General features: G+C 30.7%; 2 protein-coding genes and 1 long non-coding RNA gene across 3 annotated transcripts; all 3 read left to right on the top strand.

Annotated features, from left to right (window-relative positions):
* The first annotated feature begins 2,689 nt into the window (after positions 1-2,689).
* Positions 2,690-3,989, top strand: LOC137834907 (uncharacterized). The gene is made up of 2 exons (XM_068643139.1): positions 2,690-2,834; positions 2,933-3,989. The coding sequence occupies exons 1-2, from the start codon at positions 2,737-2,739 to the stop codon at positions 3,741-3,743; spliced, it is 909 nt and encodes a 302-aa protein (XP_068499240.1). The 5' UTR covers positions 2,690-2,736; the 3' UTR covers positions 3,744-3,989.
* Positions 3,990-9,871: 5,882 nt separating this feature from the next.
* LOC137834906 (isoamylase 2, chloroplastic-like) lies at positions 9,872-12,883 on the top strand. Its single transcript, XM_068643138.1, has one exon. It carries the CDS (start codon positions 10,138-10,140, stop codon positions 12,697-12,699), a length of 2,562 nt encoding a protein of 853 aa, XP_068499239.1. The 5' UTR covers positions 9,872-10,137; the 3' UTR covers positions 12,700-12,883.
* A 6,765-nt stretch (positions 12,884-19,648) lies between these two features.
* LOC137836219 (uncharacterized) lies at positions 19,649-21,461 on the top strand. Its single transcript, XR_011085212.1, has 2 exons — positions 19,649-19,811; positions 20,573-21,461. It is a non-coding gene; the product is annotated as an uncharacterized lncRNA (long non-coding RNA).
* The last annotated feature ends 1,714 nt before the right edge of the window (positions 21,462-23,175 follow it).

Below are 23,175 nucleotides of genomic sequence, written 5' to 3'. Positions count from 1 at the left end.
AATAGAGGAAATATTTTTTCACAACCTCAATATGCCCAAATAATTGGGAGCTTATTGCGTTTAATGGGCTTTTTTAGACCATACATCACTTATATAATAGGTAGATTGAGTAGGTACGCTCAATGTCCCCTAATCAAAATCATTGAGGTGCACTTCAAGACCTATTAAATAATTAAGAGGCACAATGGATTATGTCATAGTGGATTTCTCATTATACTAGAGGGTACAATGATGCTAACTAGATTACTTATTCAAATGAGACAGAATCTACAAGTGGTTGTGTGTTGTGAGTAGATGGAGATTAGATAGATAAAAAATTATTTCAAGATCAACAATGAAATCAAATTTTGTTGCTCTTGAAATGGCTGGAACTAAATTTGGGTTGTTAAATTTTTTTTTTACCAAACATTCTATTTAGAAATGAAACCAACCCATCTATGTCAATGCATTTGTGGTTGTGAATCGACAATAGTTATAGCTAAAAACAAAATATACAATGGAAAAAATACATAGACAATTGAGACATAATTTGATAACATAGTTGCTAAAAAGTGGAACAATTTTCATTCATTATATTAGGTCATAACAAAATCCAACAGATTCTTCGATGAAACCTCTAAGAAAACATAATTTTAGACACATAAAAGGGAATGAGATTCGAGCCAATTACAAAGAAATAGGTGATGGAAACCCAATCTTTGTGATTGGAGATCCATGAATAAGGTTTATATAGATAAAAACAAACCATTTGTCAATTCTATTAGCACTAAAATTGATTTAAAACCAACTTTGTCAATACCTATGGTGTGTCAAAGTGCTAAATACTGCATCATTGAGAAAATAAACTTTGGATATTTAAATTCTATATATGTGGAATTTTAAATTTTTATAATTTTTTTAATGATTTTCATATCCTTTACAAGTGGGTATGATTTACTACACACACTTAATGAAATTACCTATATGAGTGAAAACTGAGGTCTCTTGCATGAGATTTTGGCAAGATTTCTTGAGCACTCATGAATATCAGATACACACATGACCTAATAAGCGTAACATGACAATAACAACAAGAATTATGGGGGTGTATTGTGATTGGCTAACCACTAGCATACATTAAGTGTTTTTAGTTCATATAGCTTGTTATACCAACCACACTAGGTGTTAAGTTTCTCAATTTAAGACTATTTCATATAATCTGCTATACCAACTCTAATACATTACATCTTATATGAGACACACAATTTTCTTCTTTCTTTCTCTTGTCTTTTGCAATATGTGAGGAATTGTTGTGAATAGTGGGCACTAAAAAAAACAAAATAGTTTTACATTATTTAGTTTACACACTCTCAAAGTGTTTATATACCAAGATACTCCATACACCTTCAAAGTGAGTAGCAAAAAGGGTGGGTCTTGCACACAAGAAGTTATGGGTCTCATTTGGGTTTTTTTTGTGAACAATTCAGTTCAAAATCATGTTAATTATCCCTTTTGCATGTAACAAGTAGGTATAGTTTTTATTACCACTTGATTTATTTATTTATTGTCTTTGGTTCATATAAATGCATGAAACCTTATGACTGTGTAAGTCAAGTCTTCACTTAGAAAAAACACTTTTGGTCGCTCTTCTCCTCTCATATTTGTGTTCCTCACTCATAAAAGTATGCTAGTTCTTTAATCATTGTCATACCACTCACAGGATTTGTGTAACATATTGCAAATAAATTCTTAAAGATAATACTCATCCATGTATTAAGAAACCACATCTTTTGTGTATGCAACTTACTTTTACAAATAACACCATATCGCAACTTACTTTTACAAATCCCACTTAGTGGTCTATATTTATTATTTTTATTTAACATGTTAAATATACACGTTGCAATATAAAATGAAGAAAACTCTTAGAAACTAAAAAAATATTAGATTATTTGTCATGTATATTATATTTTATCCAATTTTTAAATTTAATATTTTTTTTATGAATGTCTACTATTTTTAAAAAATATTTATACCATTTTTTAACTTATGTTTTGTAATATAAAAATACGTAAAATTATATATGTGTAAATTATAAACCTTACCCATTATAATAACTTCACGTATCAGTGTACTTTTTATATAAAAACATAAAAGGAAAGAGTCATCCTATTTTAATTCATTGTACAACATGACAACACTTTTACACATAAATGGAACATTTTGCTGCCATTTTTATAAGTAATAAAGAAAAAATAATCACAAGTTTATACTTATGGGAATATAAACTTCATCTTTTCCGCACATATATGCAAAAAAAAATGTAAATAAATAAATAATGGTGGTACTAGTGTTTTACAAATTTACAAGTTGCACCATCCAATATACATGATACAGAGTTATGGAAAATTTAAGAAATCAAAAGTCAGAATTACTAAGCATTTTGCAGTTACAAACCACATTATCCATGAAAAATCTGTGTTTGATTCAACTCATAGGTGAAAAATCTTTAAATCAACGATCATGGTGTCACGATATCTAAGAACATGTTAATGTTTGGTTTCAAAAATAGTGAAAATTCTTGATGTGAAAAAAAATTGCACACTACTTTGATTCTACTTTCCTCTTAGAACCTGATTCTTCTTATCTGAACAACACAGTCAAATCTCCACCGCTAATTTCAACTAAACTCGAATCCAACCGTTGATCTTTATTCTCTCTTCTTCCTTCAACATCACAGCATAGATGATGTAAGTAATGGGCAAAGCAATTAGTTTTTTCTCTTACTGTGACGTTTTCTCAGACCATTTTCTCACTCACTCCAGAAAAACGAAATTTGATCTAAAAATACTCAGGTTATTTTATTTTATTATCATTATTTTTGTTAGCTTTTTTCTGTCTAATTTTCTTTATTTTGATATTTTTCTTCTCATTTTTATGTGAATTTTTTCAGGGAATTTTTTTTCATGAACGAACAAATGATGATGCATCACCCTCAGATCTTTCAGGATAACCAAAACTACACGGTTTGGCTGAATCCCCGGCCGCTGTACCCGCCAGAAAACGCAGCCGTGCTCCCTCGTCCGTCGCCGGCGTTCAAACCCCATCCGGGTCGGGTCAATTGGAATAAAAGAAGAGACTTTTATCGAACCGGGTCGGGTCTGGGTCATACATTCAAACTGGGTAACCCGAACGAGTCGAAACAACTAACTGCGAACCGCTCCGCCGCAAAGGGTCGTCGGATTCACAACCCGAAGCGAACGTTCGGCCGCGGCGGTGGCCGAAACCGACTCACGCCGCCGTTCGCGCCGCTCAACACGACGTCTTTCATAATCCGCGCGAAGAATTGCGGCGGCATCGCGCCGCTGGTTTCGCCGGCAGGATCGCTCTCGCCGGCGAAGTTCGACGAGAGGGCGACGGAGGAGCAGTGGGGCTTCAACGGATACGGCTCCATGAAGGGCCTGATCCGGCTCCGGCCCGAAAAATTCGACTCCGGCGACAGCTCCGGCCCCGGCAGGTTCGAGATGGTGAACCCTAATTCCGGCGAGGAACAGAACTTGGACAAAAGGGTTGATGAACAGGACTCGCATCTCGCGCACCTCGAAGAAGAGAATTTGACGCTGAAAGAGAAACTTTTGTTTATGGAAAAGCAATTGGGTGATTTGAGGAGGAGGGTTCAGTTCTTGGAGACCGACGGAACCGCCACCCACGGCCACCGTGAGGGTGGCGCGGAGAATTTTTCACCGGAGATGTTTTCTCAGTAAAAATAGAAGTTGATGATGATACCGATGCCAAAGTTTAGTTATTTTGCTTACATAACAAGTTTTTTGTTTTTACTTTTTGGTAGATAAATAAAATGATGTGAAATATATAATGCAGAAGTAGTTGGATCTGGTTTAGTTTAGTTTTAGATAATGTGAATTATGTTTTATAACCTAACTCTTGAATGTACAAACTTCGGTTGTGCCTTGTGAGTTTACTTAGGATTCATCAAAATCACTTTAACCTCAGAGCTCTCTCATGCACTGTGCTCAAACACTTGTCAAAGACAGATCCATTTCCTAGTATGATTTGATGCTTTTGATGTTATTGAGACATGAAGGAGCTTGTTTCTGCAAGAGGGGTGTTTTTTTTTGTTGCAAAAAGGATGTTGCTTAATTCTTGTTATTTGACATTTTCAAACATGGAAAACAAATTGTCTGCACACTGGCCACATGAACAGGGAAAGAGCAGCATGGGATCTACTCTGAATTATTTGTGATGTTTGCATGCACTATATGTGCATCACACAATGATCAATCAAGTATTTTCCTTTCAATTTTTAAGTATAGTAATAAACAAATTTATGATGAATTTCACCCTCTTTGAAGTGAGATAAAAAAAAATATGAGTGAAACCATTTGAAATAAGATATTTATGACATATTTTAATTCAAAAGATACAAGAGAAAAATGTCTGTTACTTTTATAGAAAAATTTAAAAGAATTAAAGTTTTAAAAATTGTAAGAATAATTTGATTATTTAGAAAATTTTAAATTTTTACATAGTTTGAAATTCTTCATACTTTTTACTTTTTCAAATTCATTTATTTTTTTATATTTTAATTAATCGAGCTTGGTTGAAGTATTGTTAACTCGCTTTTGTCGAGATGTCATGTTGGGACATTGATAGCTTAACATAATTTTTTTGACTATTGTCATCAAAGATTTCTTTTATCTTTTAGATTAAATTTGATTGTGATTATATTTTAGTCATCGTCGTCAATGTTAATTTTTGCATATATAGGTTATTATTGTTTCTCATATGATGTTTCTCAAGACTTTTGTTGTCAACTTCAATGGTGTTTTTTTGTCTAGTATCAAAATGATTTTTTGAATTAATGTTACCAACTAATATTAATTAAAGTTTTCTTTATCAGTATGTTGGACTATTTATTTTTCAGTTGATGATGCTACTTAGGGCTTTTTATCAATGTTAATGAGAATATATGTACGTTGGTGATGTAAGCTAGAATTTTTTAGTTAAGTTTATAAGAGTTATTTTTTTATTGAGATATTGTTGGAATTATTAATTTATCAGTGTATGCTAGAATTATTTTCAGTTGATGTCTCTTCATATTTTTTTCAATCAATATCAATTGAAGTTAACCATATTTTCATTTAAAATTTATTGGAATTAAATTTTAGTAAATATATATGTAGAGATTTTTTTTATTGATTTCACTAATGTTATTTTAGCATAATGTTTATATTTGGTAGTAACTGAAATACTATTAAAATAAATAAATTTAAATTTATTAAATTTAAATTAATTAATTTAAATAAAATATTTGAAAATTAAAAAAATTAAAAATAAAAGTGTTCGAAATTCAATTTAATTTTTTTTGAAAATTATAAAATTCTCCATACAAACATCAATAAGATTGTAAATTTTAATTAATACATTTTTATTTTAAAAGTTAAATATGTTTCTACTTTATAAAAAGCTTTTTATCTCATTCACTTGTATATAGTAAAATCAAGAAATAAACAAGAGTTTAAAATAGTTAAGAAAATAATTTTCTTATTAGCGAAGATTGATAAGTGGCCTATAAGAGTACTCATAAATATTTATTGCTTATTACATATTTGGTATACAAATTAATGTATAGCAATACATTCTAAAAAATCTTATTGTTCACTTAATTGGTTTAAAGAATCAAAATTTTATAATCATTAAAAAAATTCAACCAATAATATAAGCATATAAATGCATTGAAAATTTGTTGTAGCACTTATTTTGTATTTATGTTACACGTGCTACTTCAAATATGTGTAATTTATTTAGAATAAATAGCTATATTTTCATTTATTGGTTAAAAGAAAGAACAATGTATGTATAGAAGTTATCATTATCATTGGCCTTTACTACACGGCGAAGAGAAACTTTTTGACATATCGGATCATACTCCATAGTTGAGTGTTGATATTGAAACTTAAAGTTAAAAGTGTTGACACTTTTAAGTTTAAAAATTTGATGTTTCCAACCACATATGCAACTTGAGGATGATAATATGTAAGAAGATGATGATGATCTTGTTGTGTGTTTTGATCTTGTGTTTGAGTTAATTTCTTGTTTAAAGGGTTGTGAGTGGTCTCTCTTACCTTATTTGCAATTTTAATGAACTAAAAATGTTTTTAATCTATGAAGAAAATTCTTAATCTTATTAGGCTTGCAAGTAAAACATTTTAATATGTTAATTTCATTTAAACCTTCTAAGTCTAAAACTCTCAATCTTAATAGATTAAGATTATTCTTTAATGTTAAAATCGTTTAAAATTCACTCCTTAGTTATTTTAATGGATTAAAAACATATTTTAATAGATTATATCAACAAAATCAAGATATAAAATCACATTTCATACACCAACACACAAAAGATATATATTACAACATTCATATTATTATTACTACATCATATAAGAGGAGTTTTATTTATTTATAATCCTTTCTTTCTTTATGTTGTTAATACATTATATTGTTGGTGGAAACATATTGATTAAATGACTGGTGTGGATGGTGGATGGTAGATAAAAGATGACCACTATTGATCCTTCCAAGATAATTGATGATTCAATGTCAAAAGAAAAAGTCAAGGCTGAGTTGGTAATTAGATCTATATTCCAATTAGTAAAACAAAATGCTAAAATAATTGTTGATAACATATTCCCATATATTATATATAAAAGAAAAAAATAAGGAAGGGATAACAAATATAATGTAAAATAGTTTAATATTAAAAGCAACACTAAATAAATATATATATATATATAATATAACCTTTACAATTTCAACAATATATTTTATTTTATTTTATTTTATATATACAATTTCATCAAATCTTGATCATTTATTACAAATAATTATTAGAAGAATTTTATATTTAATAGTAATAATTATTATGATAAAGTATAAAAATTAAGAAAAATAATGAGAAGAAGAAAATATTTAACCAATCAAAGAAAAATAATGCATATTAAAATTAAGAAATAACTAAATATATAATTAAATAATAAGAAATGATTAAATAAGATTGGTTAGAAGCACTTTATCAAGTAATGATGATAATATTAACTAAATAAAATGAGGTTAAAGATATCTCACGAAGATTAATGTCTCTAATTGTTTCTACTATACCAACATATTTTCCATTCAAAGCAATAAAAACTTCTGCTATGAAAAAACGTTTTTATAAGAGATGTTCAATTTTTCATGCTCTTTCCATAGTTAAGCGATCTTCTTCGAATAATTCGTTCAAGCTAAGAATAGTTCTAATGTTTTAAGAGTTTTTGTAACATTGTAAATTTTGTTTAACTTGTTGCGTAGTCTCATAATGTTCTTCACCAACGATTCGAGGTTGGAGCATGGTTGAGGTTGAATCTAAAGGATCTATTGTTGGATATATATCTTTGGCGACTATTCCTCTTGATAATACAATTGTAACATCTAAATGTGCAAATGTTGTAGCAGGGGCAAAGTTAGTTAAATCGTCTACAGGTACATAAACTACTTAAGTAGAAGTTATGGACCCTTCTTTGATAGAAATTATCCTTTCTTATAAAGAACCCATTTCAATATTAAGAGTGGGTTGATAACCCATAATAGAGGACATTCGACCCAATCAAGCAAGTACTTTAGATCTTACTTTTACGAGACAAAATATACTATTGATAAATAGAAATGCATCTTGCTCAGTACCATCTTGAAAATATTTTACCATAGTTAAGATAGTTAAACCAACTCTCATATGAACTTCAGGATATTCATTCATTTAACCATATACTAGAGCTACTTTTGATTTTGTAATATTTTATTAAATTTACTTCTTTTTTCCCAAAGTTTCTTCTCTATTTTTGTCTAACTCACTTGCTTATTTTTTTTTCTTTGAATTTTGGGATTACCCCATTCATAGATCCGAGATGATCTAAAAATTAAAGATCGAAATGATCCACTCTTTAACTAGTAATAGGTCTTCAAATCTTTCATTTAAAATAAAAATCCTTATTATTGAATGACCAAGATACTTTCCAAAAATTGAAATCCATGATAATAGAAGAACATATTTATACATAGATATTTTTTTTCATTAATGTAAAATTTAAAAAAAGAAATGTGATTGTACCGATACGGCCCATACGATCGACACAACCAAAACCGTTACGCCTAAACAAGATTAACGAGATTAATCAACGTTCAAGCGCTAGGTAATGAATTCTTAAGCATGACCCAACTCCCTAATCCATCCCAATAACAAAGGGCCCATGGTAATCGTATAAATAGGCACAAATTCCAAGAATCATGTACCTCATCATACAATATTAATAACGTCGAATGTCGAATACCGAATTCTCACTTGATCGTCAAAGTGCATTTTGCAAGTACCATCCGAACCTGGAGTTTACGTAGACGAGAGGTAGAGCAGCGAAAGGAGAGTGAGGACTTCACTTTAAGAGGAAGGAAGGAAGAGTGGACCGATTGACTAAAAGAAGAGCTGACCGACTAACCGAAGAGTGTTTGAATCGTTCTCTTTGTTCCAACCTGTTCAATAATAAAATCTAATAAATTGTGATTTATATTATTACTTCTACAATTTTTTTATTGGCTAACCACAAAAATTACACCTATTAAAGCCAATAAAAAATTATTAAAATTAGTTCAAATGGAAGAAAGAAATTTTTTGCTAAATGAATTTGTAATTTGTAGTACTTATCAATCTTGCTCTAAAATCTGATTAAGTCTTTTCTGCAAATAATCCCGTGTCATGATGTATGGTAGTTATTTGTGAAAGGAAGATAAGTAATTTCATCCCCAACTATCCAAACATACAAAATTTTGACAATATTCCGAACCATTCATACACATCACTACAAATATTATTAAAACATGTTAAACCATTTATAGTACCCATGTAAATAAGTAGCTGCAAATGGAAGTTTGATAAAATATAGAATAAAGATACCCTATGAAAAAGCAAAAAAAAACCCTTACTTAACCAAAATATATATAAAATTCATAAATAAATAATAAAATAAAATTAGACATATTTCACAATAAATAAAGTAAAGTTAGAAACATCTTACTAAATTAATTATAAAATAAATAAATAAATAAAAATAACGAATGCCTCTTTCCCTTAATTATAGTTGACAAACTAACATTTTTACTAATAATAGATCTCTTAATTTTTTTATAATCCTTTTTTTCTCTCATTCCAGTATACTGCTTCTATGTTAAAATTCTCTTACTGTCGCTTATCATTGCTACTTATATGCAGTGTGACCAGGTTAATTCATTCATTTATCTATTTAATTTTTGTATAATGATAAAGAGAAATATATTTTTATCTTTTATCTTTTAAATTAATTAATTTTGTTTCTATTAATTAAATAGTTGATTATAAAATATTTACAAAATAAGCAAAAATCTAAATTATTCAAAAATAATATAATTTAATATATTGTATTTTAAAAAAAAAAATTATATTATAAAGTTTGATTACTTTATTTTTTAATATATATATATATATATATATATATATATATATATATATATATATAATATCGTGTGAGTCCCATTGTGTTAGCATTCCTAAGTATAAAACCAGTGTCAGTTTCGGTGCATCAGAATGCATAGGTTTCACACTGTCCTGTTATATGAGACAACCTGTTTCAATGTCTTTTTCAAGAAAAACTTCATAGATTCCACACACCCCAAGAGGATGAAGAGGAATAATGAGATAAAAGAGAAAGAGATTGTGTGTTGTGTCGCATGATCCTTCAAGGGACCGCATTGCACCTGCTGTTTTCGTTTTTGAAGAAAGAAAGGACAAATCTTTTCTGTTTTCTCTCAACTCTCTCATGCACCCCTCACCGTTGCCTTCCTTGTCAAAAATTACTTTTTTATTTCATGTAACTATTATCAGAAACAGACATCTCTTAATTATTTTTACTTTTCAATGCTTCTTTCGTTCTTTCCTTTGAAGAGTTTTGTTTCGTTTGTGGGATGTTGTCTATCTGCAAGACTGTATAAACACCGTCGAATGAACTCATCACTTGTGCACTCCAACCTAATGCAATGCTCTAATTAGCATCTACTGAATTTCCTTCCTCGGATTCAATTATGGCAAGTGTTGTGTCAGGCTTCTCATTCTCACTCATTTCTTTCAATCAACACAGATTCGGAGCCAAATGCTTTGGCTTTCACAAATCCTTGATCCAAAGGAAGCACCACCAACTTGGATTGCAGAACCTCTTTTTCCCCTTTTTTCGAAACCCACCTTCCAAATTGTGTGCCACTTCACTATTGTCCATTGAAGAGTCGGAGCAGCAAGTCGGGACCGTTACCCGACCCGAAGAGCTAAAAGGGGCGGTGCCGTATTTGTTTAGGACGGAAACTGGTGGAGGATTGGTGAAAGCTTATGTCACAAACAAAAAAGATAGGTGTTTTGTTTACATTGAGATTTCTTCGTTGAATGTGAATCATTATGGTGACAGTGAAACATTGGTGTTGTGTTGGGGTGTGTATAGAAGTTATTCATTTTGTTTTGTGGATATGGATTCGACTGGTTTGAGTGGGAATCTGGCAAAGCGGGTGAATGTTAGTCGCTTGGTGCAAACTTCTGTTGGCAAGTTTGGAGTTGAGTTGGAATTTGAGGCCAAATATGTTCCTTTGTACTTGTCATTTTTCTTGAAGTCATCTTTGAATGGAGGGTTGGCGATTATAAGCCATAGGGAAACGAATTTTTGCGTGCCGGTTGGGATGCTTCCGGGTTACCCGGGTCCTTTGGGGCTCTCTTATTCTCCCGATGGATCTGTGAATTTCGCTATTTTCTCAAGACATGCTGAGGGTGTGGTTTTGTGCTTGTATGATGAGAAAGGTGTGGAGAAGCCTGCTTTGGAAGTTGATTTGGATCCCTTTATGAATAGGTCAGGTGACATGTGGCATGTGTCCTTTGAGAGTGTCAAGAGTTACGTGAGCTATGGTTATCGCTGCAGAGGGGGTGTTCACAACGGTGATAGTTCTGCTGAGCATGTTGTCTTGGACCCGTATGCTAAGATTGTTGGTCATTCTTATCCTGGTGGTCTTGGACTAGTGCAGAATCTTGGATGGTTGAGAAAGGAACCTGCTTTTGACTGGGGTGGTGATTTCCACCCTGATTTGCCCATGGAGGAACTAGTGGTTTATAGGTTGAATGTCAAGCGCTTTACACAGCATAAGTCAAGCCAACTTCCAAGTGGTTCAGCTGGGATATTTACTGGTTTGGCTGAGAAGGTTCAGCATTTTAAAGATCTAGGTGTAAATGCTGTTCTGCTGGAGCCGGTTTTCACATTTGATGAAAAAAAAGGACCATATTTTCCTAGCCATTTTTTCTCCCTGATGCACATTTATGGACCATCTGGTGATCCTGTGTCTACTATGGCCTCTATGAAGGAGATGGTTAAAACTATGCATGCCAATGGGATAGAAGTTCTAATGGAAGTAGTTTTCTCAAACACTACTGAGGTTGGCGCTCTACAAGGAATTGATGACTCATCCTACTATCTAGCAAATGGAGATGGTGATTTGAAGATACAGAGTGCTTTGAACTGTAACTATCCTATAGTGAAAAATTTGATTCTGGATAGTCTGCGACATTGGGTGACTGAGTTTCACATTGATGGCTTCTCTTTCATAAATGCTTCACACCTGCTGAGGGGATTTCATGGGGAGTACTTGTCTAGACCTCCATTAGTTGAAGCAATTGCTTTTGACCCAGTACTCTCCAAGACTAAAATCATTGCAGATGGTTGGGATCCTCATGACAAGATAGTGAAGGAAATTCACTTTCCTCATTGGATGAGATGGGCTGAAATGAATGCAAAATTCTGCAATGATGTGAGGAACTTTTTAAGGGGTGAAAATCTTCTTAGCAACCTTGCAACAAGACTTTGTGGGAGTGGAGACATGTTTTCTGGCGGACGAGGCCCCGCATTCTCTTTTAATTACATTGCCAGGTCTGGATTTTCTCTTGTAGACTTGGTAGGCTTCAATAGTGATGAAGAATTAAGTTGGAATTGTGGAGAAGAAGGACCCACCACCAACATGAAGGTCGTTGAAAGACGAAGCAAACAAATCCGTAATTTCCTCTTCATCTTGTTTGTGTCATTAGGAGTACCTGTTGTGAACATGGGAGATGAATGTGGCCACTACTCTGGTGGTTTTCCTGCATATTATGATATAAAGCCTATCACTTGGAGTTCTTTGACAACAGGGTTTGGTAAACAAATCTCAGAATTCATTTTCTTTATGAGTTCACTGAGAAGGAGGAGGAGTGATCTTCTTCAAAGAAGGAGGTTCTTGAAAGAAGAAAACATAGAATGGTATGGAAGTGATGGGGCTCCACTGAGATGGGAAGATCCATCATGCAAGTTCCTGGCCATGACTTTGAAGACTGAATCATCTTCTGATATATCTGGGGATCTGTTTATTGCTTTCAATGCAGCTGATCACCAAGAAACTACACTTTTACCACTGCCTCCAGAAGGGATGTCATGGTACTGCTTAGTTGACACAACTCTTCCAATTAACAACTTTTTCTCAACAAGTGGTGAAATTGTCCCTGAGATGGAAGCAGGTTTGTTTACTTATACAATCAAATCTCACGGCTGCGCTTTGTTTGAGGCATGTAATCGCACCATTTAAAACAAATACTTTGCAAACTTTGCAAAGTTTTCCATTCAGTTATAGGTTTGTTGATTAATAATATATTGGTGAGAAGGCATACTGGGCAATGTATGCTCCAATACTGTGTAAATAGTAGTTTCATTCTAGTGATTTCTTCTGGTCTTTATTTTAAATAAATTAATAAGGAGTATTTGTTTTTGAACTGTTAGTGTTCATATCCAAAAGGGTCGTTTAAGGCTCTAATTGAAAATAGTATTTTTTTATATGCAAGAAAAATGCTGCATACAATTACCCTCCCTATTGACTTCACCTAGCACAAATATTGACACGAACAATGGTGTTTAGACACTTTTACACGTATAATTTCTAAAGTGTAGGACATGTATAATTTCTAAAGTGTAGGACATGAGACACGAATCTAGTATAATTATGAATTATATAAATTGATAATAAAGATTTATGTGCAGAAGTATGTATGAGTTTTTTTTGTGGTAGAAAAAATGTTTCTCATGTCGTGTTCAAAATGATTTGTTCTTTATTTTTATAATCATAATAACTTATCCAATAAGTTTAAGTTTTTATAAAATTAATGTATATGTCCTTTTTAAACTTGTGTTGGAATCGTGCTAGAACTATAAGAAAATAATGAAATAGAAAACAATTTTAGAGGCAAAAAATAATTAGTGACTAAATTAAAGACCATTTTATAAACTAAAAAAACTTTTGGTTTCTAAATTAGTTTCTATTATTGTTAAATGGTTTTTAAAGTGGTATCTAATTAACTACCAAGGTTTTTGCTACCAAATTTAGAATCTAAATAATTGGTAATTAAAATTTTGGTAGTTAATTAGATACCAATTTAGAAATTATTTAACAATAATAAAAACTAATTTAGGTCTCAAAGATGCTCTCTAATTTATCAGAGATCCAAAAAATATTTTTTTGAATTAGACACTTCACTAATATGTGTTGTACAATTTGTGTCAGTGTTCGATAGTGTGTCCGATACGGACAGACAATTTAAGAAGCGTGTCCAAGTATGTCCTATATGGATACACAATTTAAGAAGTGTGTCTACGTAGAAGAGTGCAGTAATTTTTAGTGTGTATTATATTATCCTAATGACACTAAGGACAGGCACTTCAGAATTTTACTCTTATCATTTAACTTTTGTTTTATTTTACTAAACTTTATAAGGTAAAAATTACTTCTAAATGAATTTCTTGCAGCAATGCATTCCATCCTTAAATAGATAGATCGAAATCAACTTCAGGGTGCTTGCAATGATTGAAGAAAATTTGCTGTATGAGAATTACATTACATAAGATCGAAGACAGATAATTAGTGGATTACAAAGAAGTTGTGTGCATTTGGTGCTAATGACATTCGCATGCATAGGTTTTGTTACATATATCATCCACGACAAAAAATTGCACTCTAATAAAAATAAAAGGTGATGAAGTATACAGTCAGAAGTTGTGGGAAGCTGGAGTTGTTGTGGTTGAATTTGTCTTTTCGATGGTATGGCAGTTACCTGAAGCATCATTAGATGATGAAGGGTTACTAGATCACACACTACAGAGAATAAGCCCATGTGGCTAAGCAGATCACATGCATGGACATTGATGGACCTGACAGCTTAGGTGAAAAGAAAACTGAGAATGTTGAGGGGTTTCAGAAGAAAATATTGATGGATACTCATCTCTTTGTTTTATAACCAGATCCTTAACCATTTAAGAGGTTGAGAGGTGCTGATGAGCCCACTGGTACAAGTAGTAACCGAGGTATATATAACTTCAGGCTGCAATGATGGTCCTTTTTATTTATTTTTTCTTGTCAGGTTTTAAGACATTATCGGACATCTGTTGTAGTATTGTACTATGCTAATGATAAATTTCATTGTTTGGAAGGAAATGATGTGGGCATGGGCTCAAGTCACTAGTACACTTTGAAGTCAGTAAATGTTGTCTTTTACATGTATTATGCAATATATATATATATCCTTTACTAGGTTGGTGTCTGTATGAAACTGAAGGAATACATGCTGGAAATCAAAACCCAGCAGGAAACCAGGCATCATCTGGACACACATTTCATGGTCTGACATTTCAATATGTGATGTTGGTGCTTTCCGGGTGTGGTTGGATGTTTTAGGCATGGTTATAGAATCGAGATTGGAATCGTGAATAGTTTTTTTTTTAATATTTTGAATAGTGTGTGAATTAAATCTGATTATGAATAAAATAATAATAATATATTTTTAAATAAAAATAAGTAACATGAATAAATGTTCAATCTATAAGATCAAAATATGAAGTTAAAATGTTCAATCCACACTATCAGAAAATATAATATAATGTAAAATATTTTCTATATTTAAATCCTGCTTTCATTCATCATCTTCGAGATCAAAGTTAATTAGATCATTTTCTTTCTTTAATATAACATTTTCTTGAAGCTCATTTTCATCCTCTTCCTCCACATCTTCAACCATATCTTCAATCATATATTCAATCTCATCATCATTTGCAATTACAGTAGATTTTCTCCTTCTATCAACCTTAGTAGTTAAATTTCTTGGACCTTTCTTCCTTTTGTTGCTTGGAGCCCCCTCTTCAAGAGTAAAAGATTCATGTATATCAATCCATGAAACATCATTTGGTAGGCAAAGATCTTCCTTTTTCAGTAATCCACTATCGTTTGATTCCATATCAGATAAACATATAGGATCATAAGTATCCATTTTTCCTCTTTAACCTTTTGTCTCATCTCAAGTTGAAGATTATACTTAACAAAGACAAGAACATTTAATCTTTGTTATTCTAAGTGATTCCTTCTTTTAGTATGCACTTGATCAAATATGTTTCAATTTCTTTCGCACCCAGTAGCACTACAAGTTAAACTTAAAACTCTTATTACTAAATTTTGTAGTTTTTTACCCTCTCCACCATAACTTTCCCACCAAAGAACTGGAATTTCGAACAAAAAGCTAACATTAATAAATCTTGATTCAAATTGTTATGCTTTTTATGAAACTATTTAGGATCAATTAAATGCTTTACCAGGATGCTTCTTATCCATGGTATCTATTGTCATGCTTCTTCCAAACAATCCTAGTGCTCTTTTGAATTTGTCAAGTTGTTGATCAAGTTAAAATCTAATCCTTCTATCTAGGATCATTATTTCAATGGTCTCGTATAAACCATATAAACTTCACTATCCGCATTGAAATTTTTGTCATAATGAAATATGATCAAAAGAAACAAAAATTATTGAAACAAAAATTATTATTAATTTGCAATAATGATTAAGGTAATAATAAATTAATAATTGTACTAGCCAGACCACAAACATCGGCATCAGATATTGACATCGGACGTCAGTGGTCTGGTCGCGACGATGGGCCACGTAAGTAGGGCCCAAAGATAGTAATAAGCTGACATCTAGATATCAGAAAGACCTAAATCACGGGAGGGTTCATGGATGTGGTGTGTATAGTAAATTCATGTCTAACACAAGTAAGTATTCCCTGGAGGCGCCAAGACCCATGAGCACTAGGGTTTCCATGGAAAGCTGCATGCATGGCACGTGAATAATTAGGACACCTATAAAAAAGATGGCCCCGCAGCGCTGGTGCATGAGTTGGTACCTTGACGGCCATACTGTTAAGATTTTGCACTCCAGAAGAGGAAAGTCTTGTGCAGCGGTTGCACTAAGATTGTGCAACACGCAATAAGATGTCTTCCTAGTAACCTTAATTCCACTTATGGAAAGGCCCTCGTGGGATAGGGAAGTTAACCTAAAAATAGCCTATAAAAGGGAGTTGAGATCCTTGGTAAAGGTACACCGTTTCTAAGACTGAAACTGTTTTACTTATTCATTGTTCTTTAGCCTAGTACTGACTTGATCGTCGGAGTGCAATCAACAAGTAGGACCCCCTCTGTTTCAACGAAGCCACTCTCTATCACCTTAAGGGAGCACACAAACCACCAGAAATAGGAGTAGCCACTGCCTGCCTCTGAAGTCAACCGACGAGAACAATAATAGTTACTTACTTAAGATTACGATAGTAAGTAGTAGCATGGAGAGGTTTATGTAATTGCAAATTCCAACGAGTATCAATTATTTCCCACACCTTTTTGTATCGAGAGTCTTCATTCTTGAAATTTGAGGCTATTTGTACTTTAACTCTATCCATAGCTTCATATATATATGGCATAACAGGTTTTGCGTCTCCATCTACATGCCTTAATAGTTTCACAAGTGGAGTTACAAACTTCAAACAATATTGGATGGATTTCCAGAACATATCATCACTTAAACAAATGTTCACCACTTGTTTACCTTCATTTTTACTAGCATGATTACTTGTTGTTCATTCTTGTGAAACACTTATACCTCAAATAGCATTTTTCTATTGTGTTATGGATTGTAGGGTAAGAAAAGCAGTTGCGAATCTCGTGACTGTTGGTCGAGCTAATTCTTTTTCTTTGGAATACTTTCTATATAAGTTTAGGACCCATGTGTTCCTATAAATGAAAGATGTGATCTTTTTGGCATTTGCAATGGTATTATAAAATACTGGGATCTTACCAATGTCTTCAAGAATTAAATCAAGGCAATGAGCTGCACAAGGAGACCAAAATAATTTTGTTTTCTTTTCTCCTAACATTTTTCCCACTGCCACAAAATTAGAAGCACCATCAGTCACAACTTGCACAACATTATCCTTCGCAATTTCTTCTACTACAAAATCTAATAGTTCAAACGTTTATTTGACATCCTTGATCACATTACTAATATCATTAAATTTTAAGAAAACTGTTCCACCTGGACTATTCACCAAAAAATTGGTAAGAGACATTCCTTTTCCATCTGTCCAACCATCACACATCAAAGTACACCTACATTTTTCCCATTCAAATTTATATTTCTCCAAACTAGCTTAGATATTGTCAACTGACTTTTTCAAATAAGACACCCTAACTTCATGATAAGTAGGAGGCTTTATACCCTTTCCATATTCAACAACATATTTTAACATTTGAACAAATAAGGAACTTCTTACCAAATTAAATGGTAAAGCATTACCATATATGCATTTGCAGATGTTCGTAATCACCAACTTTCTATCTTTAAACACTTCATTCATCATTTTTTGTTTTCCTTTACAGGAAAATGACTCCAATGTCCCCTTCTAATCTTGGATATCCACTTCTTCAAAACCATTTTAACGATTTGCTTATTTGACTTTTTCTTTATCTTCTAATAACTTCATAAACATGTCTTTGACATCATCTGGAACTGATGTAGATGCAATGACATTTTTCCTTGTACCAGCATGATGATGCATTCTCGCAACACCACCCCAACAAGTATGTAAACAATATTTACACTTGACTAGAAGTCTATGAGGGAGAACACTCTCACGATGATTCTATGTAAGAACGGTTTTATTTTTTAACTTTGTTTGACTTATCGTCTCTCTCTACCAGCAAAGTCAAACAAGTAACATAAATAAACAAATATAAGAATTTATTTAAAAAAATCTTATATAACAAAATTAAATAAGCACTAAAATAATTTTATATAAAAAATAATAAAATAGAAACTTAGATAATTATTTATAAAAAAGTAAAAATACAGTTTTTTTTTATAAATATAATAAAATAAAAGAAACAGAAACTTAAATAATTATTTATAAAAAAGTAAAAATAACATAAACAGATTTTATTTTAAAATACAGTTTTTTTAAATATAATAAAAGAAAAAAAACTTAAATAATTATTTATAAAAAAAAGTAAAAATAACATAAACAGTTTTTATTTAAAAATACAGTTTTTATTAAATATAATAAAATAAAAGAAACAGAAACTTAAATAATTATTTATAAAAAAGTAAAAAAAAAAACATAAACAGTTTTTATTTTAAAATATAGTTTAAAAAATATAATAAAATAAAATAAACAGAAACTTAAATAATTATTTATAAAAAAGTAAAAATAACATAATTTTTTATTTTATTTTAAAATATAATTATTTAAAAAATATTATATAATAAAATCAAAAGAGTACTGAAATAATTTTATATAAAAAATAAAATAAAAAAAACTTAAATAATTATCTATAAAAAAGTAAAAATAACATAAACATTTTTTATTTTAAAATACAGTTTTTTAAAAAATATATAATAAAATAAAAAAATGGTTTAGTAATTTTTAAAAGGTGGGTTAGTTTGTCTTGAAAGATGGTTTCGCTTTTCTAAAAGGTGTTTCAGCCTTATAAATAAAAGTGTAAATGGTGTTAGATAGAAATTTGAGCCTCAGATTAGGTTAGGGGTGGTTCAAATATTAAAATTTGCTTGAGCAGTTACTTTACAAAATAAAATTTTCTTCTTCAAGGATCTTCTTCTCGTGGCCCTTATGCGGTGAACTCCTCTTCTCTGGTGACTGAACTTCTTTTTCGTGTTTCTCATTTTTCTTCTTCTCTTTTCTATTGTCGTTCTTGACTTTATTTATAGGCAAATTGATTGTCTCTATGTGACGGTAGGTTCTCTTTATTAAGTTTTTTGTGATTTTTTTTGAAAGAAATTAAATGTTTTGATTAAGTATATCTATGAATCTATGATATTTTTTGGTACATTTATCTCTATATATATAATATGTATATATAGTTTTCAAATATCTAAATAACCGATCCTCATAAATAAAAGACCACTACTTGTGTTCCTCGTATGACAGTAGCATGTGTAGATTATAGATTATGTTGAAATTTATATAAATATAAAATATTAATATTCATGTTAGTTTTTTCACATTGAGGTAGATTGCAATGAAATACAAATAAGTACAAAGATTAGTACGTGTATTCGATTGTATTAGGGTAAGTATAAAGATTAGTACGTGTGTGTGAGTCAATTCCACCCTCATTAGCATCACTAATTATAAAAACTATTATTTGCGTACATCCACATTAGAAGCCTTTTGTTTTTAACTTCACGACGAACCCTTTCGTATACATTGTTCTCCCATCACAACACCATCTTTTGCTTTTTAAGCATTACACAAGTTTAGAGCAATCACAACCACCCCAATTGTTCATCGCATACTAACATTTATCAACAATATTTAGGTAATTTCTCTACTTTTTTTCTCCAATCAATTTTTTCTTTCATTAATTTTGTCCCTGCATTGTTTACTTTAATGGATTCTTAATCAATAATCGATTATTTTTTTGTTTTTTTATTTGATGTTTGAATTTTAGGGTTTTATAAGGGAGAAAAGAAAAATGAGTGGCTCTTTAAAATTATACGAGTGGAAGGAAAAGTGAATCAGAAACAAAATAAGGGATGAGATGGAAAAGAGAAGATGTATCTATATATATTGATACCTTTTTAAAATTTAACATAGTGAAACAAAAGAAAATTGGGAGTGATTGTTGAAATATTTGGTTTAACTTAAGGTTTGATCTTGAATTACATCTAAGTCACATTTTGCATATTTTTCCTTATCTGATTGGTGTCTGATCCTTTGATTTGCAATGGAATAATATCATGATGTACCTTTTTAGGTGTATGAGTGAAAACTTTAGGTTTTTTTTTTCAGATTTAGATAAGAATGGGAGGTTAAAGGTTGTCTTTCATGTATAAAGGTTGGATCACTCCTGAATTGGTTCATATTTATTATTTTTTATTGTTGATAAAAAAAATATATGAATTTTAGGTTTGAAATGATTGATTAAGGTGAATGGTGGCCATAGATTATAGTGTGCCTTACAAAAGGATCATAATGTAGGTTTAAGAGTGTTTTTGTTTGTGTTGTTGATTATCATTAATTGAATTGTATGATGTATGAAACAATAATTTGGTGATGATTTTGTTTATGCTTTCGCAGTCTGTGGTTTTGACTGCGTTAGGAAATTGATGCATTTGAAATAAGGTATTATTGAGGGGATGAACCTGAGCATATGATTGAAGTTTGCAATGGATGTTGATTTGAATCAACAGTATCATTTGGATGGGATAGAAGAGCGTTTCAGAAGCCTAGAAGCTGTAGCTTTTAGGGCTAGGCAACATGAGAGGCAACCACTGACTCATGCTCCCATTCAAATAGTTAACCCTGCAGGAGAAGTGGTAACAATTGCTCATCTTCAAGATGAAGAGGTTGGTGTTGATGATGTTGAAGGAGAGATGATAGAAGATGGGAGAAAGGAAAAAAGAAGGGCTAGTTATTTGGTTGCTAAAGCATTGGGGGTGAAAACCAATGAAGGAGAGGGTTTTGCTGCAAAGTTGTTTCATTGTAATGTCTGCTTGAACAGGGCAAAGGATCCTGTTTTGACTTGTTGTGGTCACTTGTTTTGTTGGCCTTGCTTTCTTAAACTGCCATATGCTTATTTAAAGGTAAAGGAATGTCCTGTTTGTAAAGGAGAGGTCACGAATGAAAGTGTTATCACAATTTATGGCAATTCAAATGTCCACAACAGTGAGAAGTTGAAATTTGATGAACCCAATTATGAAATTCCTTCCAAACCTCGTTCAAAGAGGGTTGAGAGCACTAGGCCGCGATTCAGAAATTGAGGAGCTTATCAATGTTGTGGTTTTGTTGCTTCTTTGGTAAATTAGGTTGCTTTTCTTTAGTTAGAAATTCCCCCACATTGAAAATGATAGAGTTGATATTTTGTCGGCTTTATTTTCAAGTGCTTTGTTGTTGGACAATAATTTGATAATAAATTGTTATCATTTGATAAACTATTATCATTTATTTATAGTATTGTTTTTTCTAAAGTCTTCACTGGATATTTGATAGGAAAATTAACAACACACAATCACGAATCAACTGCAAAAAATATAAACAACACGAGGTTTAATGTGATTTGGTCGCCAATCTACGACCTACGTCCACAGACAACTAATTAGGTTTTCATTCTGTTTGTTACAATACATCTACAAAGGTCTCTTAAATAGAGATATTATAGAGGGAGGCACACTTACTAAAACATGGTGTCTAGTCAGCCTAATCCAATTGGTCATAGCTTCATACTTAACAATACTTGAATCATTATATCAATATGAAATTATTATTTATATCAATATGAAATTATTATTGCAAATCCATCCGAACAATATTGTAGATGTAGCCACAACAAACGTTTTATTCTTTTTCTCTTCTTCTTCGAGAAAGAATTATGGAATTAATGATGTTATATACTCCAATATATAAACAATCTATAAGAATTCATGCTATTTTATTTTACCTTTCATTTTTTTTATTTTAAATGATTTTGTTTAAATGAGTTTCCCATATGGTTTACATGATATCTTTTATCAAAAGGGAATTAATTAATCAAACAATTTGTATATAATATAAACTACATACAGTATTTACATATAGTATTGTCAATATATTTAAACAAACACGAAGTTGTTCACAACATCTAAAATGTCTTCATTTGTTCATTGTTTACATTTTGTAATGTGCATTGCATGACTTTCTCCTTATTGTGTTTGTTATATGCAACACCAGTGAAGTTTCATCAATTATTTTTTAATGATCAATTTAGTTGGATATATTTGTATATCTAAAATGTACATATTTTTTAATCTGAAATATAGTTGTACTTTATATTTGGTCCTTAATTCTTTTCATCGAATTTTGATTTCCATAAAAGAAATTATGGTTATAATTTTATATTGTTTTAATCAGTGTAAAATATTCATTCTTTATCCATTTAATATGTAAATAATTTAGTGTCAGATTCTAAATATTTTTCAAAAGGGCTAAAATATCACATAAATTGAACTACAAAATATATATATATATATATATATATATATACATCGAAAAGATTAACATAAATTAAGTAGGATAAAATAAAAAGAAATGAATTTACATGAAACAAAAAGGAAAACAATTTTTTTTATAAAAGACAGCCTGTGTTTTTCTGCATGTATATTTGTATTTTTTAAAATTTGTTGTGTTCTCTTTATTATTATATTTCATTATAAGTTTATAATAATTATAATTTTATTGAATTAATATATTATAAATTTATAAATATTATTATAAATTTTAATATATATATATATATAAATAAACAAAAACACTAATTTACATATAAACTTGTAATTTTGTAACAATAAAAAAATAAAAGATCAAAACAAAAATTAGCTTAAAGAATTATTTAAATTTAAAAAATATTTATTTAAAAAGTAAAGTGGTAAGAAGTTTTTTTTTTTAAATTCAAACTTCTCTAAATTCCTTAAAATTCAAATTTTTATTTTAAAATAAATAATTGTTAAATTAATTATATTTAAATATTATAAACGATTTGGAAAACAAAATGTGTAAAAAAAATCCCTTAAAATATTGTTATAGATAAAAATCAGGGTTTTTGACCATGATGGAGTTATTTTTTTTACTTTTTACTAAAATGGGGTCCGTTTAAAAAAAAATTACAAATTTAGGCAAGTCGTGCCAATTCGGCACGGCTTCATATG

Source organism: Phaseolus vulgaris, chromosome 5 (assembly GCF_000499845.2).
Source record: "Phaseolus vulgaris cultivar G19833 chromosome 5, P. vulgaris v2.0, whole genome shotgun sequence".
Taxonomy (NCBI): domain Eukaryota; kingdom Viridiplantae; phylum Streptophyta; class Magnoliopsida; order Fabales; family Fabaceae; genus Phaseolus; species Phaseolus vulgaris.
This window is presented reverse-complemented; position numbering and strand designations above follow the sequence as displayed.

What these genes read in the sequence shown, in the direction of transcription:
- LOC137834907 (XM_068643139.1), top strand. Translation starts at nt 2,737, where the DNA reads ATGGGCAAAGCAATTAGTTTTTTCTCTTACTGTGACGTTTTCTCAGAC. An exon ending in TTTGATCTAAAAATACTCAG is followed by an intron (nt 2,835 to 2,932) that starts GTTATTTTATTT and finishes GAATTTTTTCAG; the next exon opens with GGAATTTTTTTTCATGAACG.
- LOC137834906 (XM_068643138.1), top strand. Translation starts at nt 10,138, where the DNA reads ATGGCAAGTGTTGTGTCAGGCTTCTCATTCTCACTCATTTCTTTCAAT.